The sequence below is a fragment of the Quercus lobata genome, chromosome 10 (assembly GCF_001633185.2).
Source record: "Quercus lobata isolate SW786 chromosome 10, ValleyOak3.0 Primary Assembly, whole genome shotgun sequence".
Taxonomy (NCBI): domain Eukaryota; kingdom Viridiplantae; phylum Streptophyta; class Magnoliopsida; order Fagales; family Fagaceae; genus Quercus; species Quercus lobata.
Genome location: NC_044913.1, coordinates 14996429 through 15019819, shown reverse-complemented (window position 1 = coordinate 15019819; position 23391 = coordinate 14996429). Strand labels below are relative to the sequence as shown.

The following is a 23391-nucleotide window of genomic DNA, read 5'->3' as shown; positions in this document are numbered from 1 at the left end:
AGTAGGAGATAAAAAGGTTTAAGGTGGCAATCATGCCGGTGAGTTTTTGGACCTCTTTGGGGTTCCGAGGAGGTTGCAGGCTATGGATAGCTCTAATTTGGTCGGGGCTGACTTCAATACCTCTATGGGTTACCATGTAACCTAAGAATTTCCCTAACCCCACTCCAAATGAACACTTGGACGCGTTCAAGTGCAGCCTGTACTTTCTCAGAATTTCAAAAACATCGCCGAGGTCTCTGACGTGGTTGGACACTAACTTGCTCTTCACCACCATGTCATCTATATAGACTTCAATGCTCTTACCCATCTGTAGTTCAAACATCCTAGTCATCATCCTCTGGTAGGTTAACCCGGCATTCTTCAAACCAAAGGGCATTACCTTATAGTGGTAGTTTCCAACGGGGGTGACAAAAGCTGTTTTTTCTTAGTCGTCGGCAGCTAGGGATATTTGATGGTAGCCTTGGAAGGCGTCCAAAAAGCTCATTCGAGGGTGTCTCATGGTCGAATCCACCAATTGGTCTATCTGAGGCATAAGGAAAGGATCCTTCGAGCAGGCCTTGTTCAGGTCTATGAAGTCCACGCAGACCCGCCATTTCCCAATCTTCTTCTTCACCACAACGGTGTTGGCCAGCCACTCGGGGTAAAATACCTCTTTGATAGCCCCCGCTTTCTTCAATTTCATCACCTCCTCTCTCACCGCATCCGCATGCTTTTTCGACGGTCGCCGAGAAGGTTGCTTCTTAGGTGTCACGGCTGGGCTAACATTAAGGTGGTGGCAAATGAAATTTGGATCGACCCCCAGAGACTCGTCAGTGTTCCATGCAAACACGTCCACATTCTGTTTGAGAAAGTCAATCAGGGTTTCCTTCTCTTGAGGCGGCAGTTCTGAGCCGACTTGAAAAAATCTTTCCAGATCGGAGCCTACAAGAACTTTTTCCAAATCCTCACAGCTTGCCCCCTCTACGGGTCCCCCACTACCCGAGGCTAGGGCCGGGGTTGTTAATTGCTATAAGCCATTCTTGGCTGAGGTGGAGGGCTCAGTACTCGGTCGTCGGGAGATGGCGAACACAATGCATTGCTGAGCCATGGCTTGGTCCCCTATTACTTCTTTCACCCGACCCTCCGACGGGTACTTCACCTTTTGTTGTAAGGTTGACCTCTTCATAAATGAGTTAATGAGTTCAAGCAGCCAACTTCTTGTATGCAAGGTACCCTCGGGGTAATTTGCAGTTTTGAAGCCAGCAGCTCGCTATTCCCTTAGTGCGTGAAGCCACGATCTGGCTACAATGGCGGTGTAGGGCAAGTAAGTGTCTACCACTATGAAGTCCACCTCCACTATGTCCGAGCCTGTCTGTATAGGCAGCCTAATCAAGCCTTTCGAAGTGAAGGTTTTCCCTTCGAAACTCACCAAAGGGGAGTCGTATGCTGTCAGGTCCTCTGGTTTCAGCTTCAACCCCTTGTACAAATCGGGGTACATTACTTCCACAACGCTGCCCTGATCGACCAGCACCCTCTTCACGTCATATCCCCCAATCCTAAGCGTGACGACTAGAGCATCGTCGTGGGGCTGAAGGGTTCCAAGTTTATCCTTATCCGAAAACCCAATTAGGGGCATGGCCATCCCTTTAGCCCTCTTGGATTCTCGATCATCAGCTTCAATGGGGAGTCGAGCCACCGACATCACTCTGAAAGGATGGGAGCCAGTTCTTCCTAGTACGGCAAGAATGACATTTATCGTGCCAATGGGCGGACTCAATGTGCTTTGCCTTGTTTCGACGTTCAACTGCTCCTGCAGTCCAACAGGATGATGCAAAAGGTGTCTCAACTTTCCCTCTCAGACCAGCAGGTCTAAGTAGTTTTTCAGATTCCTGCAGTCATCGATGGTGTGGCCCGGCTCTTGGTGATATTCGCAATACAGATTCTAGTTACATTTCGCGGGGTCGCCTGCCATCCTACTTGGCCATTGAAAGAATGGTTTGTTCTTCACTTTCTCTAGGACCTTATGCAATGGACTGCCTATGCCCCTGTGGATCCAGATTGCTCCGAGTAATCCCTTCTCGGCCGGTTACTATTGTTAAAACGGTCCGACCTGAAGTCCCTCCTCTCCTGAGGGACAACCTTTGCTTTGCCCTTTCCCGTCTGTTGGTCCTCTTCGACTCTCTTGTACTTGTCAATTCGATCCATGAGTTGGCGCACGCTGATGACCAGTTTCCTAGTCAGGGACTTTCTTAAACCATGCTCTGTCGGCAGGCCCCTCTTGAATGTGCTAATGGCGACATCATCGTAATTTCCCTCTATCTCGTTATACATTTCCCAATATATGTCTGAGTAGGCCTTCAGGGTCTCTCCTTCTCGCATGGACAGGGACAGGAGGGAATCTAGGGGCCGAGGAACTCTACTGCTAGTTATGAAGCGAGAACTGAAAGCCTGTATTAGCTGCTTAAAAGAGTTTATGGAGTTTGGCTTGAGGCCATCGAACCATCTCATCGTCATGGATCCCAAACTGGACGGAAACACTTTGCACATCAACACCTCGTCCCTAGAATGAACGGCCATCCTCTGGTTAAATTGGATTACGTGCTCTACTGGGTCCGTCCGACCATTATATATGGCAAAAGCAAGTTGGTGGAACCGCCGAGAAAGCTCATCCCCCTCTATCCTACGTGTGAAAGGTGACTGGGAGATGCGGTCCAAGGCCTTACTCATGGCGTCATTTGCTAAGCCCTTGTAAGATGGACTTTTGTGACTGCGTTTGTGAGGTTGCTCTTCCTCATAGGAGAAGGTTTCACTTGGCGGGGTTCTCGATCTCCGCCTGTACTCATTGTCCTCCTCATTGCTAGTGTCCGGACTGAGGGAAGGACGCCTTCGTTGCGCTTGGCGTAACTTCTTCTTCAAGTCGTCGATTTCTTGCTGTAGAGCCCTATGATCATCCCGCTTTTGGGATGCGTGACCTTTCCCTTTCGAGCCATTTCTGCTCGCGTGGGAGGTATTTACACTACCCTCTCGTCGCTTGTCTTGATCTCTCTCCCGTTCGAGGTTCAAGAAGTTGTCCTGTCGTTGGGAGTCTGCATGTCCCGTTTGGCGCAGACCTGATCCTTCCATCTCTAACGGTCTCACTTGCTGAGGCACAAGTTCTCCCCACAAACGGCGCCAATTTTAGGGTCGCAATTCAGGGTCCAGGCCCAACAAGTATGGGGTTCTGGCCCAAGGAACCCGAAACAATGAATTTATAGAGAGTGGGTTACAGAGCTAGGCCTTAACGAAGTGTATACTAGTTAACATTGGGCCATAGAACAATTGAAAATAAAAAAAATCTCCTTCATGTCCATTAGATATATGGTCCGAGGAGACGTGGAGGATGTATCTCTGTCCCTGCTTAAAGGCTATGGTTCTCACCATGTTCTTCTGTTCTCAGTTCCTGTTTTTCGTCCCCCTTTTCATGGGGACTCACCTCTCTTATATAACCCCCTTGAAGTCATCAGGGTCTTACATTTGTTGATCATCTGGACCTTCACTTGAGTGCCCGTCCTATCGGACATCTCCCCCATCTTTCTGTGAGTTATGGTAGCCAAGGCAACACTGTTCGCAAGTCCTCTCCACATTAATGCGGTCAGAAAAGTAGCTGTCATGCATTTAATGTGGCAGCTGTAGCCTCTCATTTGGCATCCTACACTTTCTTCCCTCTTACGGGCTTGTGGGACTCATCCTTGTTACTAATGCTCGTAGGAGTGGATCCTTATAGCAGGCAGAGTGCATGTTTGAGCCATATTTGGTACGTCCGAGGAGACATTTCTCCTTGGACCGCCTTTTAAATATTTTTGGGCCCATAAGAATTGGGCCGGGAGCCCTTTTGGCACCCACACCTTCTCCTCAGACATGGTCGAACTTTTATATGGGACCCAAGGCCCATTGTATGATCTTGGGCCTTTGTCCCTACAATATATATACGCAAAATACTACAAAGATATAAAATGACTTTCACAAAAGACGATTCACTACTGTTGCCATTTTTCTTATACACCAATCACAACATATACATGAAACACCACAAAGATATAACATGACTTTTACAAAATTTGATCCACTATTGTTGCTATTTTTCTTATACATCAATCACTACAAATCTTGCAAATATATATATATATATATATATGAAACGTTTTGAAAATTTTCATGTATGATTTAATAATCCCATCCCAAAATCACAACATATACACGAAACACCACAAAAATTTAATATGACTTTTACAAAATTTGATCCACTATTGTTGCCATTTTTCTTATAAAAAACGTTTTGAAAATTTTCGTGTCTGATTTAATAATCCCATCCCAAAACCATGTGACGAGTGTGAAGAGAACGACACATGCACAGATCACCTACTCCATGATCATGCAATCCACATGTGTCATGTCAAATATCTCATAAGCTAGCCGGCCACATAAAAAAATTTATAAATATAATATATATATATATATATATATATATATATTAAAAATTAAGTGGAATACTAAAATGCTTGATATAACCTAAAAGGGAAGTCGGGGAAGATAATAATCCATGAGATGTTTCGGAGTTGTCAATATGTTCTCAATTAACATATGAAAAACTTTTTGTTCAGGATTGATTCATATCAACATCATAGCTAAGCATCTAGATAAAGCATTAAAAAATAAAAATAAACAACAACTTTGGATTTACTGTATATCCATATGTATAATTTAATAGATAGTGCTCCATCAGGCATCAGTGAAAGTGAGATGGAATCTTATTTTTTCTTCTTCTTCTTCTTCCTTTTTTTTTTTTTTTTTTTTTTTTGGTTGATTGGGTTTTCATTTGAGAAAAATTAGTGGATGTGCTTTGTGATGTGCAAATACATTATAAATTCATATAAAAAGATTTTGTAAATAAATTATCTTTATAATTCATATATGATACTTATTAGGCAATATTATATTAGAGCCAAATGAAAAGTATTTTCTTTTCCTTTCTAAGAATGCACCACATAACAAAATTTTAAACTATTTCGATTTGGATGGAACAAAATTATTAATTGGAAATTTGAGATAACATATACTGGACACTTTGTATTTTAAATATTTATTAGCCAACACATTAGTTACATATTTGGTATTTACACATTTGGCAAACTTTCTATGGCTCTTGATAGTAGTTGCTAAAATTTTTATTAAGATTGAAATATTAGAGAAATAAAAATATTTACAGTTGAATATTATAAATATTAGATAATATTTATTTGCTTAAGTGGAAGGTTAAATGGATGGATACATCATAACATTTCCTTAGGTGGAATATTAAACAAATATTATAGTACTCATTTCCCTATCAAAGATTTACTTAAGTGGAAAGTTAAATGGAAAAATGAAAAAATAACTAATTAATTTGATAATTCTTTTAATTTTTTATAAGAAAAAAAAAAGAAGGATTAGCAAATGTATGTCGGAGGCATGCATATGATGATTTGTACCACAAATCATCATATGGCGAATTATGATTGATAAGAATATATCCCCATATGATCCAAAGACATATTCTTATTAATCACAACTCACCATATGGTAAGCTGTGATATAAAATTATGCCAAAAATTGTGTCCTGGCATAATTCCAAGCAAAAATATAGGTGGGAGATTGGGAATGGTTAGAACTTGAAAGGATTAAAACATTAAATTCTTCCTCCCAAATAAGAGTAAGTCTAGTGGCATAATGTTTACCTAAGAAGACTCAAACAAAAAGTGGTCTATGAGAGAGAATACATTAGTCTAGGTGAGCCAATCAGGAGCAGAGCAGGAAAAATATAGGTGGGAGATTGGGAATGGTTGGAACTTGAAAGTATTAAAACATTAAATTCTTCCTCCCAAATAAGAGTAAGTCTAGTGGCATAATGTTTATCAAAAAGTCTAGTGGCATAAAAAATAAATAAATAAAAATCTAGTAGCATAAACTTTTTTGAATAATGCTAGACACAAATTATTTTTAAAAAATTTTTACAAATTATTGATATAGTGAGTGATTATTGATAAATGAAGAAGTGATAATAATAATAAATCTAAATAAAAACTAATAAAATTTTACTTACATTGATATTTTGTAAAGATATTATAAAATAATTTGTATATGTATCTAAATAGTGAAATCAAAGATCTACTATTTTATTCACAAATGGTCAAATAGTAAAATTGTGGAAAAGCTTGTCTCATTAGACTTAAAAGTAAAACTGTTCAGCACTTCAGTTCCTAGTTCCTACTTGTTTACTTGACTTGTTAATATATAGGAGTATTAAGTCACCTCAGATAGCAGAGAGGAAAGAGAGAGAGAGAATGGAGAAGAATGATAAAGAAACCATGGAGAAGAACCCGAAAGCTGTTACAACTGATGAGCCTGAGATTAACTACAGAGGATGGAAAATCATGCCATTTATCATAGGTGAGTGAGAGTGAAGCTTGTCTTTTGCGTCATACCCTTCTTGGTTCTTTCTTTCCTTTTTCACTTTTGGTTTGTTAATCTTTTAATCCTGAGTGACCCATTTGGATAAAATTTCAGGAAATGAAACTTTTGAGAAGCTGGGAGCCATTGGCACCTTATCCAACCTCTTGATCTATCTTACTACTGTCTTCAACATGAAGAGCATTACAGCTACAAATATTATTAACATCTTCAACGGCACAACCAATTTTTCCACCTTGCTTGGAGCTTACCTTTGTGACACTTACTTTGGTCGCTACAAGACTTTGGGATTTGCAACAATTGCCTCTTTTATGGTACTAATTTTACTATCATCATTCATTCTGAAAATTTTCATCAAGTTGTATGCAGTAAGAGATGACACTAGTGTATAACCAAATTTGTCTTCTGCCAAAGCTTAGTTGTTATAAATAGCTAAATACCAAGAACTGAGGTCTGAGAAGAACTAAAGGCTCTACTAGGCTGAATTGACAATTTAAAAAATGTAAAATTAGAATTCATTATTATGAACAGTTTTTGTATGTTACATACCAAAGTACCTTTCTTGCATCAACTGCAAGTTACATACCAGTTTTTATCTCGTATAACTTTTGTCATTAAGTGTCTGATTTGTTTGTTTCTGTAAAGGGATTGTTAGTAATACAACTAACAGCAGCAATCAAGAAGCTCCACCCACCCCACTGTGGATCAGCAGAGAACACATGCAAAGGACCAACAGCAGGGCAAATGGCATTTTTGCTTACTGGGTTTGGACTACTTATAGTAGGAGCTGCTGGCATCAGGCCATGCAACTTGGCCTTTGGAGCAGACCAGTTCAACCCCAAAACAGAATCTGGAAAGAGGGGAATCAATAGCTTTTTCAATTGGTACTTCTTTACCTTTACCTTTGCCCAGATGGTATCTCTTACATTCATTGTGTATGTGCAGTCCAATGTGAGCTGGGCTATAGGTTTAGGAATTCCAGCAATTCTGATGCTCATTGCATGTGCACTCTTCTTCATGGGTTCAAAAATGTATGTGAAAGTGAAAGCCACTGGTACTCCCATGACCAGTGTGGTACAGGTTTTAGTGGTTGCTGTTAAGAGAAGGGGGTTAAATCCACCAGAACAACCATCGTTGTCCCTCTTCAACCATCTGCCAACTAGTTCTATCAACGCCAAGCTTTCTTACACAGACCAATTCAGGTAACCAACTTCAAGAATTTTGCATTTGATGGCCATTTGGACCAACTGAGTGTAAAAATTAACTAGTCAAATTGATAACTTTGGCAGATTCCTTGACAAAGCAGCAACTTTGAACCCCCAAGACCAAATTAATCCAGATGGATCATCTGCCAATCCATGGAAACTTTGCACAATGCAGCAAGTGGAAGAAGTGAAATGCGTGGTGAGAGTGATTCCCATATGGGCTGCAGCCATCATATGCCATATCGTTATAGTCCAACAGCATACTTTTGCAGTCTTTCAAGCCCTTCAATCCGACAGGCACCTTGGAAACACCAATTTCCAGATCCCAGCTGCATCCTACGTTGTCTTCTTGATGCTGAGCTTGACCATTTTTATACCCATCTATGACAGAATAGTTGTTCCATTCCTCCGAAAGATCACAGGAAAAGATGGCGGCATCACAATCCTCCAAAGGATGGGCATTGGCATATTTCTCTCCGTAATTACCATGATAGTATCTGCCTTGGTGGAAGAGCGTCGAAGGACCATAGCTCTAACCAAGCCAACAATAGGAATTGTGCCAAGAAAAGGTGCAATTTCCTCAATGTCAGCTGTATGGTTGGTTCCTCAATTCGTACTTGCCGGATTAACTGAAGCGTTTGCTTCAGTTGGCCAAGTTGAATTCTACTACAAGCAATTCCCCGAGAACATGAGAAGCATTGGAGGATCTCTTTTCTTCTGTGGCATGGCAGGTTCAAGTTATTTAAGTAGTTTCCTGATATCAATAATTCATCGGACCACAAGGAAGGCTGCAACCGGAAATTGGTTACCAGAAGATCTTAACAAGGGAAGATTGGATTACTTTTATTACACAGTAGCTGCTCTGGGGGTATTAAACTTTGGCTACTTTCTAGTATGTGCGAAATGGTACAAGTACAAAGGGGTTAGCAAGGATACCCTTGTAGTCAACCTAGGATCTACACTACCTCAAAAAACTACTGTTTGATAATCAAGTTCATTGGTAATCAAATTCACCCTAGGCTCCCAATTCATGTATGAACCATATCACACGGCAAGATTATACAGTAGTAGGCTATATAGTACCTAGAATAACGTCCTTGCTGTTTGGAATTTGTATGATGATGCATTATGCAGTAGCTTTGTATAGGACCAAACGACAGGATACAAATTCCCCTGTTCTTTTGAAGAGTTTGCCTATGTTGGTAAATCAGGGTATGTAACATAGAAATGAAACTAAAATGGAATACTAAAATGCTTGATATAACCAAAAAGGGATGTCGGGGAAGATAATAATCCATGAGATGTTTTGGAGTTGTCAATATGTTCTCAATTAACATATGAAAAACTTTTTGTTCAGGATTGATTCGTAACAACATCACATGCTAAGCATCTTTATTTTTTTGAGAAACACATGCTAAGCATCTAGATAAAGCATTAAAAAATAAAAATAAAAATAAACAACAACTTTGGATTTACTGTATATCCATATGTATAATTTAATAGATAGTGCTCCATCATGCATCAGTGAAAATGAGAGGCGGAATCTTTTTTTTTTTTTTCTTTTTTTGGTTGATTGGGTGTTCATTTGAGAATGTTAGAGCATCCACTGCAATGAAGCTAAAAATTTAGCTATTTGGCAAGTTATTTTATCTATTTTACCTACTCACATACTGCAGTAGTGGATTTATTTTAGGTTTCAACATAATAAAATAATATATACATTACAATGAAATAATATATCTATTACAATAAAATAATATATCCTACTACCAAAAAAAAACATCACAAACCAATCAACCGCACAATCCATAACCACTGCCAACCAAGAACAACCACCCAACAACAACTAGCAAGCCAAGAACAACCACCCACAACTACAGCCAAAAATCCAAATTAGCCAAAAACCACCACACAAATCACCACCAAAAAAAAAAAATCAAACTCAAGCTAACTTGGCCAAATTGAAGTGATTTTGATTACTAAACCGTAAAACAAAATAAACCCAAAAAAACCCAATAGGAAATTTGCACAGCTAGCTAGTGGAAACAGCGCCGAAACTTAATTGTATCACATAGCAACCACTGCGCCGAACTGCATCAACCACCTCAACACCGGCGACTTCTCCAACTCCAAAAACCTCGACACCATCGCGCCGAGGACTCTCCCAGCCTCGATCGCCGCCACCAAGTCCTTCAGCAAATTCTTCAATGACCTCCCAGCCTCCGCCAGCACCATCAAAGCCTCCTCTTTGTTCTTGTCCTCCGCCGACGACGCCTCATCGCCTCCTCCTCCTCCGCTACCGCCGCTATTTCCATTGTTGTTGTTGTTGTTGTCGTCTCTGCCAGGGAATGATACGGCGTCATTTGCGGTGGAGAAAGCGGTGGGGTTGTTGTTGTGGTAGTGGAGAGAGAGCAAAGTGGGTGAGAGAGAGAGACGGAGGTGGAGGGAAGTGAGTGGTGGTGATGAGGAAGAAAGGAACAGGCGATGAGGATTGGGTTTGGAGAGAGAAGCGTTAGATGATGAGGGAGTGATGAACATATATTATTTTAACCGGGCAGGGAATAAAAAATTATTTTTTATTTTTAGCTCTAAGCTACAGTACACATCTATCTACATATGTGCACTATAGCAATGAAGTTAAAAAAAATAGGTTTAGCTCCACTGCTGTATGGGTTTTTTTGTATTTTGGTGGAGCTAAAATAGCTATATAGCTTTTTAGCTCTACTGCTATAAGTGCTCTTAGAAATACTAAATGAATGTATTGTATTTCATAATTAAAGAATGTACATGAGAGCCTTTATATAGGAGGCATATGTGTGCAGTACAAGTAAGAGTGTATTACAAGCAAGAGTGTAGTATAAGCATATGTGCTATACAAGTAATCTAGGTGGGCCTAAAGCCCACAAAACTATACATGTTAACAACCCCCCTCAAACTCAAGGTGGGTGTGAGACCAACTTGAAGTTGTCAACCAAATCACGAAGGCATCCCTTAGGATGTGACTTGATGAAGATATCTGCAAGTTGATCTTTGGAGGAGATCGACTGATAAAAGCTTGAGAGTACCATGGATAAGATGATAACGGATAAAATGACAATCAATCTCAATGTATTTAATTCGTTCATGGAAGACATCATTATGAGTAATATGAATAGCACTCTAGTTGTCACAATAAAGAGAAGTAGCTAAAGATGTGGACACACTTAAGTCTTTGAGAAGCCATCATAGTCAAAAGAGCTCAGATGTGGTATCAGTAAGGGCACTATATTCTGCTTCAGTACTGGAGCGGGTCACATGAGTTTGTTTCTTACTTCGACAAGAAATCAAAGAAGAACCAAGAAGAAAGCAATAACCAGTGGTGTGATCAGTGGGATCTCCTGCACGATCAGTATCAGAAAATGCACAGAGAATAAGAAGAGACTAAGCAGAGTAGAAAAGACCATAGAAGAGAGTACCCTTTAGGTATCAAAAAATGCGCAGATTAGCAGTATAGTGAGTCGATCATAGAGTAAATAGATACTAGCTCACCTGATGAACAGCATACAAAATGCTAGACGAGTGATAGTGAGATAAACTAGGCTGCCAATCAAGCATCTGTAAAGAGAGGGATTAGATAATGGTTTCTCTCTTGAGGGAGTCAGATGCGCATTAAGCTCAACTAGAGTGTCAACAGTCTTGCTATCAGTAAGTCCTGCTCGAGACAAGAGTTCAAAGGCATACTTGGCTTGAATAATATAAAGTCTATTTGTAGAATGAGTGATTTCAAGATCCAAGAAGTAGCTGAGATGTCCAAGATCTTTCATCTCAAACTGCTGACTAAGAAAATCCTAAAGTTCTTGAATGTCACTGAGGTCATTACTAGTTATGATCATATCATTCACATACAGGAGAAGTAAAATAGTTCCATTGTCAATGCGACAAAGAAATAAGATAGAATCATAATGACTGGCCATGTAACCCAAGCGAGAGATGGTAGAGGAAAATTTGGCAAACCAAGCTCGTGTAGCTTATTTAAGGTCATAAAGTGCACGTCGAAGGTGATAAACCTTGTTTGATTCAATAGAGAGACTAAGAGGAGGTTGCATATAAACTTCTTCACTTAAATCCCCATTAAGGAATGCATTTTTTACATTCATTTGAAAAATATCTCATTTATTGGTAGCAACAACAACTAAAAGGGCACAAATAGATGAGATACGAGCAACCGGAGTAAAGGTCTCTTCATAATTAATCTCATACTCCTATGTAAAACCTTTTGCAATCAGACGAACTTTGTAGCTCTCAATGGACTCATTAGAGCAAGTCTTCATCTTGTAGATCCACTTACAGCCAACCACAAATTTCCCACAAGGGAGAGTCCCCAAATCCCAAGTATGGTTTTTAGATAATGCATCAAGTTTCTCTTTCATTGCAATCTGCCATAAAGGGTTAGTAGAAGCCTCATGATAGGTGTTAGGCTCGTGCAATGTAGTAAGAGCAATGTAACAATAATAATCAAGTAAATGTGCAAGAATGGATCTTATCCGAGTTGAGTGATGAGGTGGAATGTCTTGTGCAAGATCGTCAGGCAGAGCAGTAGCAGGGGACCCAAGCTCAGGTTTAGGTAGCTCGGCTTCGACATGTTCATTCTTACCTGTTCATTAAAAGGTGAACTAAGAAAGGGATCAAGGATATCTGCTGGTTGGATAGAGAAGTCTACAGGAGAATCAGGAGCAGCTACAGGAGGATCAAGAGTAGTTACAAAAAGAATATGTGCCTCATCTGGAAAAAGATCTAAGACAAAGGAGGAAGATAGAGAGGCACGGAAGTGAGAGAGCTCGACAAAGAAACGATGTTCCCAAAAGACAACATTACGGGAAATACGAAGACAATGAGAGACAGGATCATAACACTGATACCCCTTTTGAGTTTCGCCATACCCAAGACAACAACAAAGCCTTGATCGAGACTCAAGTTTTTTATGCTCATGTGGTTGAAGAAGAACGAAACAAGCAGAATCGAAGGGGCAAAGGTAGTGATAGTCTGGAGACCCAAAAAGGCGCTCATATGGAGTTTGATTTTGGATAACAGGACTTGGAGTGTGATTAATAGCATGAACAGCATGAAAAGCAACTTCACCCCAAAAAGGAACAGGAACTTTGGCAGAGAGAAAGAGAGCACGAACAGTGTCAAGAATATGACGAAATTTTCGTTTGGCTCTACCATTTTGCTGAGAGGTACCTGGACAAGTTAGTTGATGAACAGTGCCATAGGAATGCAAAACAACTTGGAAAGCATATTGAGTGTACTCAAGAGCATTATCAGATCGAAAAATTTTGATACGTTTAGAAAATTGAGTTTCACCCATTTTTGCAAAAGTAGAATATACTTGCAATAATTCAAAACGATCTTTCATATGAAAAATCCAGCTATAGCGAGAGTAAGCATCAACAAAGATAACAAAATATCGAGATCCACCAATACTAGAGACAAAGGAAGGCCCTCAAACATCAAAATGAATAAGGTCAAAGATATTAGTGAATATTGATTCACTAGTATTGAAAGGAAAAGCTAGTTGTTTTCCTAATTGACATGAAACACAATCAAAATTTTCTGTAGACACTGAACCTAACAAACCTCTAGAAGTCAATTGTTATACCCGAGAGGAAGATGTGTGACCAAGTCAAGCATGCCAAAGCGCAAGCAAAGGAATAGAAGAAACTGCAGCAGCTGCAGCAACAGAAATAAGAGCAACAAGTGGAAGATGAAGGTTGTCCACGGAAAACATATGCCCAACTCTAGGATCGATCCCCAGCTCGTCCTCGGATCCTACACAATACACCTAGAATAATCAAAGATAATGCGATAACCCAACTCAGCTAATTGTCCCACATAAAAAAAATTATAAGAAAGGTTAGGAACATTAAAGACCCCAGGAACCGAGAGGTTGGAGGTCGAAACGAAACCTATATTATGACCAAACATTGTGGAGCCATTTGCTGTGCAAATATTAAGAGGGTGTGGTGCAGGCTTAAGTTTAGAAAATAAGGACAAGTGAGGTGTCATATGATTGCAACAAGCAGAATCCATAAGTTAAGAGGAATGAGACATACCAAATAAAGCTGAGAGAGTAGAGGCATAAGATGCATTACCAACCATACGAATGACATTAGTGATGATGTTCTTAAGGTCATTTATGGACATGGTGAAAGTGCATCCTAAAGACTTAGACTGTGTAAAGACAAGAGCCATTGGTTGGACACTCTTAATGTTAGCAACAGTAGCAGCAGAAATTAAAACAACTGATTTGTTGCGATGATACCAAGTCTCAATATTGTGGTCAAAACATTTGCAAAAACGTTTGCTGGATTGTCGACAACGATTATTGCAACAAGAAGAAGGCATGTCCTTATTCTTCATTTAGAAGCAAAAAAATGCAAAAATGGATTGCAAAAATGAAATCTACGTGAAAAACTGAATAATAAGTACCTGATTGCAAAAAAGTCAACTCTGGTAAAAAGTCAACGGTCAACTTTGCCGAAGTCAAAGTCAATGTCAACACTTGAAAGAGTCAATTGCCTTAAGTCAAAGTCAAGTTGGAGATGACGTTAGCGATGATGCGAGCTGATGACATCAGAGGATGACACAACTAGGGTTGACGTGGCAAAATGACGTCAGCAATGATGTTAACAGGTGCAGTCCAGGTGCGTGGAGGAATACGGCAACATGTAAAGCACATGGCTGAACTCACCGAAACTTTGGCCGGCGCGTGAGGGAGTGTGGATCGTCAGATGGTGACATTTCTAGCGATGTTGAGTAAATCGTTTTACAAGCTACACGCTGATATGATTTGTGTCTTAGTTAGTGGTCAAAAACAACAGATCCGACGAAGGCAATGGTCTTGGCAGTGAAGATTGAGCTTCTAGAGGCGGAGATTCAACCCTGAGACCTCTAACGACAGCAGGGCAGTCAGGAGAGGCACTGAAGAGGCTTACTGACCAGAGAAGTTGAGGTAGCAGAAATTACCAATAAAGACAAGACTGCAAAACACAAAAAAGTTAGAGCAATGGCTCTGATACCATGTTAAATATTAGCATTGATACACCATGTTAAATATGCTAATATGGATGCAGAAGCGAAAGCATAAAGTGTAGAACAAAATAACACACGAGAATTACGTAGTTCAGCCTAACAGCCTACATCTACGGAGGAAACCCTAAAGGACTACATCAATAATATATTAGAGTGCAGTACAAATCCTGTGTTACAATAAACCATAACATGTGTATATATAGTAAACTAAATCCTAGACTAATGGACTTCTAGTACAAGTAGGAGACTTGGCTTGCACACAAAGTAGAATTAAGCTTGGGCCTATACCAATGAACTAATATATTTCTAACACCCCCTTTTAAACTCAAGATAGAAACTTGATGAAACCTTGAGATTTGATAAAGTTAAGAAGATCCCTTGAATGAAATTTGGCTTTGTGACGGTAGTTTGAGGAAGGCAATGGTCTTACAATGTTGATACGACTTTTAACGGTGGCATGACTATATCGGAGAATTTTGACGGCAGCAGTGGGAAGCTAAAGAAGATGAATGTAGCGAAGAAACACCGAGGAGGACAAAGATTTCTCTTAAATACACTGTAAGAACAGAAAACCATGGCCACAAGAAGGTGGCTCTGATACCATGTTAGAAATACTAAATGAGTGTATTGTATTTCATAGTTAAAGAATGTACATGAGAACCTTTATATAGAAGCCTACAACACTATACACGTTAACAAAGAAAAATGAGTGGATGTGCTTTGCGATGTGCAAATACATTATAAATTCATATAAAAAGATTTTGTAAAAAATCATCTTTTAATTCATATATGATACTCATTAGGTAGTACTATATTAGAGTCAAATGAAAAGTATTTTCTTTTCTTTTCAAGGAATGTGCCACATGACAAAATTTTAAACTATTTTGATTTGGATGGAACAAAATTATTAGTTGGAAATTTGAGATAACATATACTGGAAACTTTGTGTTTTAAATATTTATCAGCCAACACATTAGTTACATATTTGGTATTTACACATTTGGCAAACTTTCTATGCCTCTTGATAGTAGTTGCTAAAAATTTTATTAAAATTGAAATATTAGAGAAATAAAAATATTTACAGTTGAATATTATAAATATTAGATAATATTTATTTGCTTAAGTGGAAGGTTAAATGGACGGATACATTATAACATTTGCTTAGGTGGAATATTAAACAAATATTATAGTACTCATTTCCCTCTCAAAGATTTACTTAAGTGGAAAGTTAAATGGAAAAATGAAAAAATAACTAATTAATTTGATAATTTTTTTAATTTTTTATATTTAAAAATAAAATAATAAAATAAAATAAAAAACTTACCAAAAGGAATAGTTAATGTATGTCGGAGGCATGCATATATATAATCCTAATTCTTCAAGACTTTCTCAACCGTTCATGGAAATTAGAAACCAGTGGACTTTAGGTCAGCAATGACGACTTAGCTGTCGTCAGAAAACGTTCAAATTCGCATTCACATGCACCTAAGAAGACAAACAAAAGGTTTTTTTTTCACTAAAAAAAAAAAAAGGAAGACTCCAAACAAAAAGTGGTCTTTGAGAGAGAAAACATTAGTCTAGGTGAGCCAATCAGGAGCAGAGCAGGAAAAATATAGGTGGGAGGATTGGGAATGGTTGGAACCTTTTTTTTTTTTTTTTTTCTTTGAGAAGGTGGAATGGTTGGAACTTTTTTTTTTTTTTTTTTTTTGAGAAGGTGGAATGGTTGGAACTTGAAAGGACTAAAACATTAAATTCTTCCTCTCAAATAAGAGTAAGTCTAGTGGCAATAAAAAAAATAAAAATAAAAATGTCTAGTAGCATAAACTTTTTCGAATAATGCTAGATACAAACTATTTTACAAATTAATGATACAGTGAGTGATTATTAATAAATAAATAAGTGATATTAATAATTGATCTAAATAAAAATCAATAAAATATTGTCTACATTGACATTTTGTAAAAATGTTATAAAATAATTTGTATTTGTACATAAATGATAAAATCATAAATCTACAATTTTATTTTTACCATTCACAAATCACCAAAGAGCAAAATTGTGGAAAAGTTTGTTTCATTAGACTTTAGGGTCTGTTTGGATATAATTTATTTTGTTGAAAACTGAAAATACTGTAACAAAATAATTTTTAAATATGTAAATAGTACCATAAGACCCATTTTTAATAAAAAAATTACTAAGGTTTGAGTTCTTGTAAACAGTATACGGATATACTGTTTAGAAGATAAAAGCCAACAACTGCTGCTTAAAAATAAAAACCGAGAGAAAATGCGCAAGGAGAAAACAGTTCAGCACTGTCCATTTGGATACCGTTGAAAACTAAAAATTGAAAAATACTGTAGCAAAATAATTTTTAAATGTGTGAATAGTACCGTGGGACCCATTTATAATGAAAAAGTTGTTGAAAAGTGAAATTTGTGGGTCCGTAAACAGTACACGATGTGCACTGATTGGCTGAAAAGTTTGAAAAGTCAAAATTTGCAGATACTGTTTATTGAACAGTGTATAAACAGTAACCACAAATCTAAAAAAACGCGTAAAAAAAAAAAAAAAAAAAAAAAAAAAAAAAAAAAAAAAGCTAAGCTGAAAAACGCAAACGCGCTGGTTTTGAGCGCAATCCAAACGCAGGCTTCAGTTCCTAGTTCCTACTTGTGCACTAGGCTTGTTAATATATAGGAGTATTAAGTCACCTCAGATAACAGAGAGGAAAAGAGAGAGAGAGAATGGAGAAGAATGATAAAGAAACCATGGAGAAGAACCCGAAAGCTGTTACAACTGATGAGCCTGAGATTAAATACAGAGGATGGAAATCCATGCCATTTATCATAGGTGAGTGAGAGTGAAGCTTGTCTTTTGCTTCATACCCTTCTTGGTTCTTTCTTTCCTTTTTCACTTTTGGTTTGTTAATCTTTTAATCCTGAGTGACCCATTTGGATAAAATTTCAGGAAATGAAACCTTTGAGAAGCTGGGAGCCATTGGCACCTTATCCAACCTCTTGATCTATCTTACTACTGTCTTCAACATGAAGAGCATTACAGCTACAAATATTATTAACATCTTCAATGGCACAACCAATTTTTCCACCTTGCTTGGAGCTTACCTTTGTGACACTTACTTTGGTCGCTACAAGACTTTGGGATTTGCAACAATTGCCTCTTTTATGGTACTAATTTTACTATCATCATTCATTCTGAAAATTTTCATCGAGTTGTATGCAGTAAGAGATGACACTAGTGTATTGCCAAATTTGTCTTCTGCCAAAGCTTAGTTGTTATAAATAGTTAAATACCAAGAACGGAGGTCCTAGGAGAACTAAAGGCTCTACTAGGCTGAATTGACAATTTAAAAAACGTAAAATTAGAATTCATTATTATGAACAGTTTTTGTATGTTAAATAACAAAGTACCTTTTCTTGCATCAACTGCAAGTTACATACCAGTTTATCTAGTATAACTTTTGTCATAATGTGTCTGATTTGTTTGTTTCTGTAAAGGGATTGCTAGTAATACAACTAACAGCAGCAATCAAGAAGCTCCACCCACCCCACTGTGGATCAGCAGAGAACACATGCAAAGGGCCAACAGCAGGACAGATGGCATTTTTGCTTACTGGGTTTGGACTACTTATAGTAGGAGCTGCTGGCATCAGGCCATGCAACTTGGCCTTTGGAGCAGACCAGTTCAACCCCAAAACAGAATCTGGAAAGAGGGGAATCAATAGCTTTTTCAATTGGTACTTCTTTACCTTTACCTTTGCCCAGATGGTATCTGTTACACTCATTGTGTATGTGCAATCCAATGTGAGCTGGGCTATAGGTTTAGGAATTCCAGCAATTCTGATGCTCATTGCATGTGCACTCTTCTTCATGGGTTCAAAAATGTATGTGAAAGTGAAAGCCACTGGTAGTCCCATGACCAGTGTGGTACAGGTTTTAGTGGTTGCTGTTAAGAGAAGGGGGTTAAATCCACCAGAACAACCATCGTTGTCCCTCTTCAACCATCTGCCAATTAGTTCTATCAACGCCAAGCTTTCTTACACAGACCAATTCAGGTAACCAACTTCAAGAATTTTGCATTTGATGGTCATTTGGACCAATTGGGTGTAAAAATTAACCAGTCAAATTGATAACTTTGGCAGATTCCTTGACAAAGCAGCAACTGTGACCCACCAAGACCAAATTAACCCAGATGGATCTTCTGCCAATCCATGGAAACTTTGCACAATGCAGCAAGTGGAAGAAGTGAAATGCTTGGTGAGAGTGATTCCCATATGGGCTGCAGCCATCATATACTATATCGCTATAGTCCAACAGAATACTTTTGCAGTCTTTCAAGCCCTTCAATCCGACAGGCACCTTGGAAACACCAATTTCCAGATCCCAGCTGCATCCTACGTTGTCTTCTTGATGCTGAGCTTGACCTTTTTTATACCCATCTATGACAGAATAGTTGTTCCGTTCCTCCGAAAGATCACAGGAAAAGAAGGCGGCATCACAATCCTCCAGAGGATAGGCATTGGCATATTTCTCTCCGTAATTACCATGATAGTATCTGCCTTGGTGGAAGAGCGTCGAAGGACCATAGCTCTAACCAAGCCAACAATAGGAATTGTACCAAGAAAAGGTGCAATTTCCTCAATGTCAGCTCTATGGTTGGTTCCTCAACTCGTACTAGCCGGATTAACTGAAGCGTTTGCTTCAGTTGGCCAAGTTGAATTCTACTACAAGCAATTCCCCGAGAACATGAGAAGCATTGGAGGGTCTCTTTACTACTGTGGCATGGCAGGTTCAAGTTATTTGAGTAGTTTCCTGATATCAATAATTCATCGGACCACAAGGGAGGCTGCAACCGGAAATTGGTTACCAGAAGATCTTAACAAGGGAAGATTGGATTACTTTTATTACACAATAGCTGCTCTGGGGGTATTGAACTTTGGCTACTTTCTAGCATGTGCGAAATGGTATAAGTACAAAGGGGTTAGCAAGGATACCCTTGAAGTCAACCTAGGATCTACACTACCTCAAAAAACTACTGTTTGATAATCAAGTTCATTGGTAATCAAATTCATTCTAGGCTCCCAATTCATGTATGAACGATATCACACGGCAATATTATACAGTAGTAGGCTATATAGTACCTAGAATAACATCCTTGCCATTTGGAATCTGTATGATGATGCATTATGCAGTAGCTTTGTGTAGGACCAAACGAGAGGATACAAATTCCCCTGTTCTTTTGAAGAGTTTGCTTATATTGGTAAATCAGGGTATGTAACATAGAAATGAAACTTGTATCTTTTCCTAATAAAAACTAGTCTAATAAGTCAGTGATTACATTTATAATGGTATTAACTTTCCTCAACGGCCCTCAACCATAAATATATCAATTCAAAAAAATAAATGATTTGAATATTACTGATAACTTCTCTTTTTCTGCGCATGTGGACCACAATGAAACATTGTCTTTGGCTTTTGCCCCCGCGAGAGGTCCAAGACTGATACATTGCCCCCACAGGAAAAAAGAATTACAAAGCAGTGGCTTGACATTCTCATTTCACATTCACACTACACCATGTCTTGTACTTCTTTCATTTTCTAAAGGTTGAGATCATCAGTTGATAATAGCAGTGGCTTTTACTTCTCGGATCCAAGAACCAATACTTCTTTATTTGGCTGGTTAGGGGTGAAAAACTCTTTTGTTTGATTAGTACGCCACGCTAACAGATTAAAGTCATTTAATATTAAAAAATGTCATAAGCTTATAAACTAATATGAAAAGGCTAATCCTAATATTAGCTAGCTTGCATTTATTATTGCAGAGTACTACATTAGCTCTAGTCCAAGAGTACTTAACAAGTACTTAGAGTCGACCACATTATTCTTTTTTGTCACTATATCATATCCGAAATCATACTCAATGTTACATTAATCATTGATATGTCATTTTTTACTACTAATAATATTATTTTAAATCGTCATCTTCTACATTTTTTTTTTTCATTCGGTTGCCTTGAATCAAATCAATCAATCAATCAATCAATCAATATATATATATATATATATCATATACTATATAATAAAAGTTAAGCTTATAAGTCGTGATTGCACCAAGTGGTTTCACTAAATTGCAGAAATTTTTTAAGTTTTTAGATTTTAAGAAAAAATATATACAATTTTTCTTCTCCTATAATTTCTAAGTTGATAGAAATATTTATTTGATTACAATTCAAATTCTTCATCTAATCCTTATTTTTTTACATGTAGTGTATTATAAAATAAATAAATAAACAGCAACTTTCTTATTGCAGTAATTTTTATATAAAAACAACATTATATTTGTTCTTATTAATTTCTTTGGATAAAATAACAATAAATGTTCTAACAAAACGTGCAACCTACAATAAGTGTTTTCTAAAATTTCAAAAAGAGATTAAATTTAGTTAGTTGGTCTATCTAAAATATTATCAACAAAGGCTAAAATCAATAAGATAGAATTACCTAAAAAAAAGGACAGAATTTCAAAAAATAAAAAATACATAAAATAAAGCAAATAAGATTGAATAAAAATAAATAATAATAATAATAAAAAGATAGAATTGAATACTATTGTGTATCAACATATGTTTACTTTTGTTAATTGTTTAAAGTTCCTTTTTTTTCGGATAAATATGCATTTTATGTCATCCTTTTTCCTAATAATCAAGTAACAAAAGATAGTTTTTAGACCCCTTAAAACACAATTGATTTAACCTAGGTAATTAGCCAAATTGTTACTTAGTCCAATTTAACAAATCTAGGTTATCACAATCACAAAGATCATATCATGCAAAGCAGCGGAAAGATAAATAACACAAGATATGATCACCCAGGAAACCAAATCTATAAAAACCTGGGGAGGATTTGACCTAGCTATCCTCAAGGTAAACTTGAATCCACTATCTTGAAAGAATCGAAGTTTATACAATAAGACTTACAAGCGCCCACGCTCAACTTCTTATTGCTACCAACTAGTAGAACTTACTGACACGACCACGTGCAAACTCTGAATCCACGGACTCTTTCTTTCTTGGATTCACCACTAGATATAAGCACACCCGCTTGTGTTTTCTTTAAACTTCAATGGCAGCAACCGAGTTGATCATCAAGGTGTAGATAATATCTTCTACTTGAAAACCCTAAGTTTGTGTAAAGAAAAGCTCCTCTAGATCTCACAAGAGATTTACACAAACAGCAATATGAGCAACACTAAAACGTGGCTAGGGTTTGCCTTTTATACTTAGGACAAATTAGAAAACCCTAAAATGTTTTAAACAACTAGAGCTGAGTTGGAAATCCGCAGAAAAAAACATTCTGCCCGAGATTCGATCGATCGAGCCTAAGCTTCGATCGATCGAGCCAGGTCGAAATGCATAATACTTTCTGCATTAGCTCGATTCCAACTTTATATAAATGTACAACTTTGAGCAAGACTAAAACACTTCTAAACACATTGTTTTGATCATGGTTTGCCAACAATACATATTAGAGTTCTAAATACATAAATACCTAAGTCTTTAGAACCTAACAAACTCCCCCTTTGACAATCCGTGACAAAACACAATTAGAAGCTCAAAGTTTACAAAATAAAAGCCCTTTACACAAATAATAATCATAAAACAAATTCAATCCTAACTACTATCCATCAGTTGCAAGTGTAGATAGCAGCTCAATTGAATCAACTTGTATATTTCCTGAAACACTAAACAAAATGCATAACCGCATGTGTGGAAAAAATACAAGTAAATAAAGTAAATTCTTGATTTTAAACAACACATAATAAAGACATATATCAATGAATAACTCATAAATATAAATCAATAAATAGTTGAAAACAAGAAACATATAAGATAATAAAAAAAAAAACACTCCCCCTAAAACATGAATATCCCATCAAAAACATGGCAAGAGCTAAAAAGTTAAAATACAATGTGAAGCACCTAGATACAATCTAAACTCCACAAGCTCCAACCAACAAAATACTCTCCCCCTGAAAACAAAAACTCTACAATGTACTCCCCCTTTTTGTGACGGAATGCCAAAGGGCAAACAAAATCCATCATCAAAAGGGAGGTGGTGTGGAAGAACGTCTAAACTGTGCCAACTCCGCACGCAAGGCACGAATCTCATCAAGCGCGTTGACCAAAATCTGTCCATAAGCCGCCTGAACGGTCAAGACATGATCCAACATACGACGAATGTCTGAATCATCCAAAGTAGTCGATGGAGGAACATCAGTATCAGCAGCAGCAGCACCAGACACCTCAGCAGTATCAACACCTGTAGAAGAGGGAGGAGGGGGAACAGCACTAGATGACGTACCTCTAGGATGCGAAGGAGCAACTCTCAAGTGAGCAGCCCTCTGTCTAAGAAATGTGGCACCTATGGGAGCAACAACATGAACAAGCTCACCAGAAGGGAAACCATCCAAACCCAAAAACAGCAGAATCCTATGAATGAAAATAGGATGAATAAGTGCAGGCCCTATGGCAAAACTCCTATGAACCTCGTTCAAAGAACGAAGGAACAGATGTGGGAAACTGAAAGACGCACCAAAAAACGAATGCATACAAAAACACACATCGCTCTAGAGGGAT

General features: G+C 37.9%; 2 protein-coding genes across 2 annotated transcripts; both read left to right on the top strand.

Moving 5' to 3' along the window:
• The first annotated feature begins 6266 nt into the window (after positions 1-6266).
• Positions 6267-8989, top strand: LOC115962741 (protein NRT1/ PTR FAMILY 2.11-like). Its single transcript, XM_031081620.1, has 4 exons — positions 6267-6444; positions 6562-6779; positions 7111-7667; positions 7755-8989. The coding sequence occupies exons 1-4, from the start codon at positions 6339-6341 to the stop codon at positions 8653-8655; spliced, it is 1782 nt and encodes a 593-aa protein (XP_030937480.1). The 5' UTR covers positions 6267-6338; the 3' UTR covers positions 8656-8989.
• An 8380-nt stretch (positions 8990-17369) lies between these two features.
• On the top strand, positions 17370-20096 carry LOC115962740 (protein NRT1/ PTR FAMILY 2.11-like). Its single transcript, XM_031081619.1, has 4 exons — positions 17370-17588; positions 17706-17923; positions 18254-18810; positions 18898-20096. Exons 1-4 carry the CDS (start codon positions 17483-17485, stop codon positions 19796-19798), a joined length of 1782 nt encoding a protein of 593 aa, XP_030937479.1. The 5' UTR covers positions 17370-17482; the 3' UTR covers positions 19799-20096.
• Positions 20097-23391: the final 3295 nt, after the last annotated feature.

Excerpts from the sequence above, each read along its gene's own strand:
- LOC115962741 (XM_031081620.1), top strand. The coding sequence starts at position 6,339 with ATGGAGAAGAATGATAAAGAAACCATGGAGAAGAACCCGAAAGCTGTT. Across the intron at positions 6,445-6,561 it reads AATCATGCCATTTATCATAG|GAAATGAAACTTTTGAGAAG; the intron begins GTGAGTGAGAGT and ends ATAAAATTTCAG. Across the intron at positions 6,780-7,110 it reads CAACAATTGCCTCTTTTATG|GGATTGTTAGTAATACAACT; the intron begins GTACTAATTTTA and ends GTTTCTGTAAAG.
- LOC115962740 (XM_031081619.1), top strand. The coding sequence starts at position 17,483 with ATGGAGAAGAATGATAAAGAAACCATGGAGAAGAACCCGAAAGCTGTT. Across the intron at positions 17,924-18,253 it reads CAACAATTGCCTCTTTTATG|GGATTGCTAGTAATACAACT; the intron begins GTACTAATTTTA and ends GTTTCTGTAAAG. Across the intron at positions 18,811-18,897 it reads TCTTACACAGACCAATTCAG|ATTCCTTGACAAAGCAGCAA; the intron begins GTAACCAACTTC and ends TAACTTTGGCAG.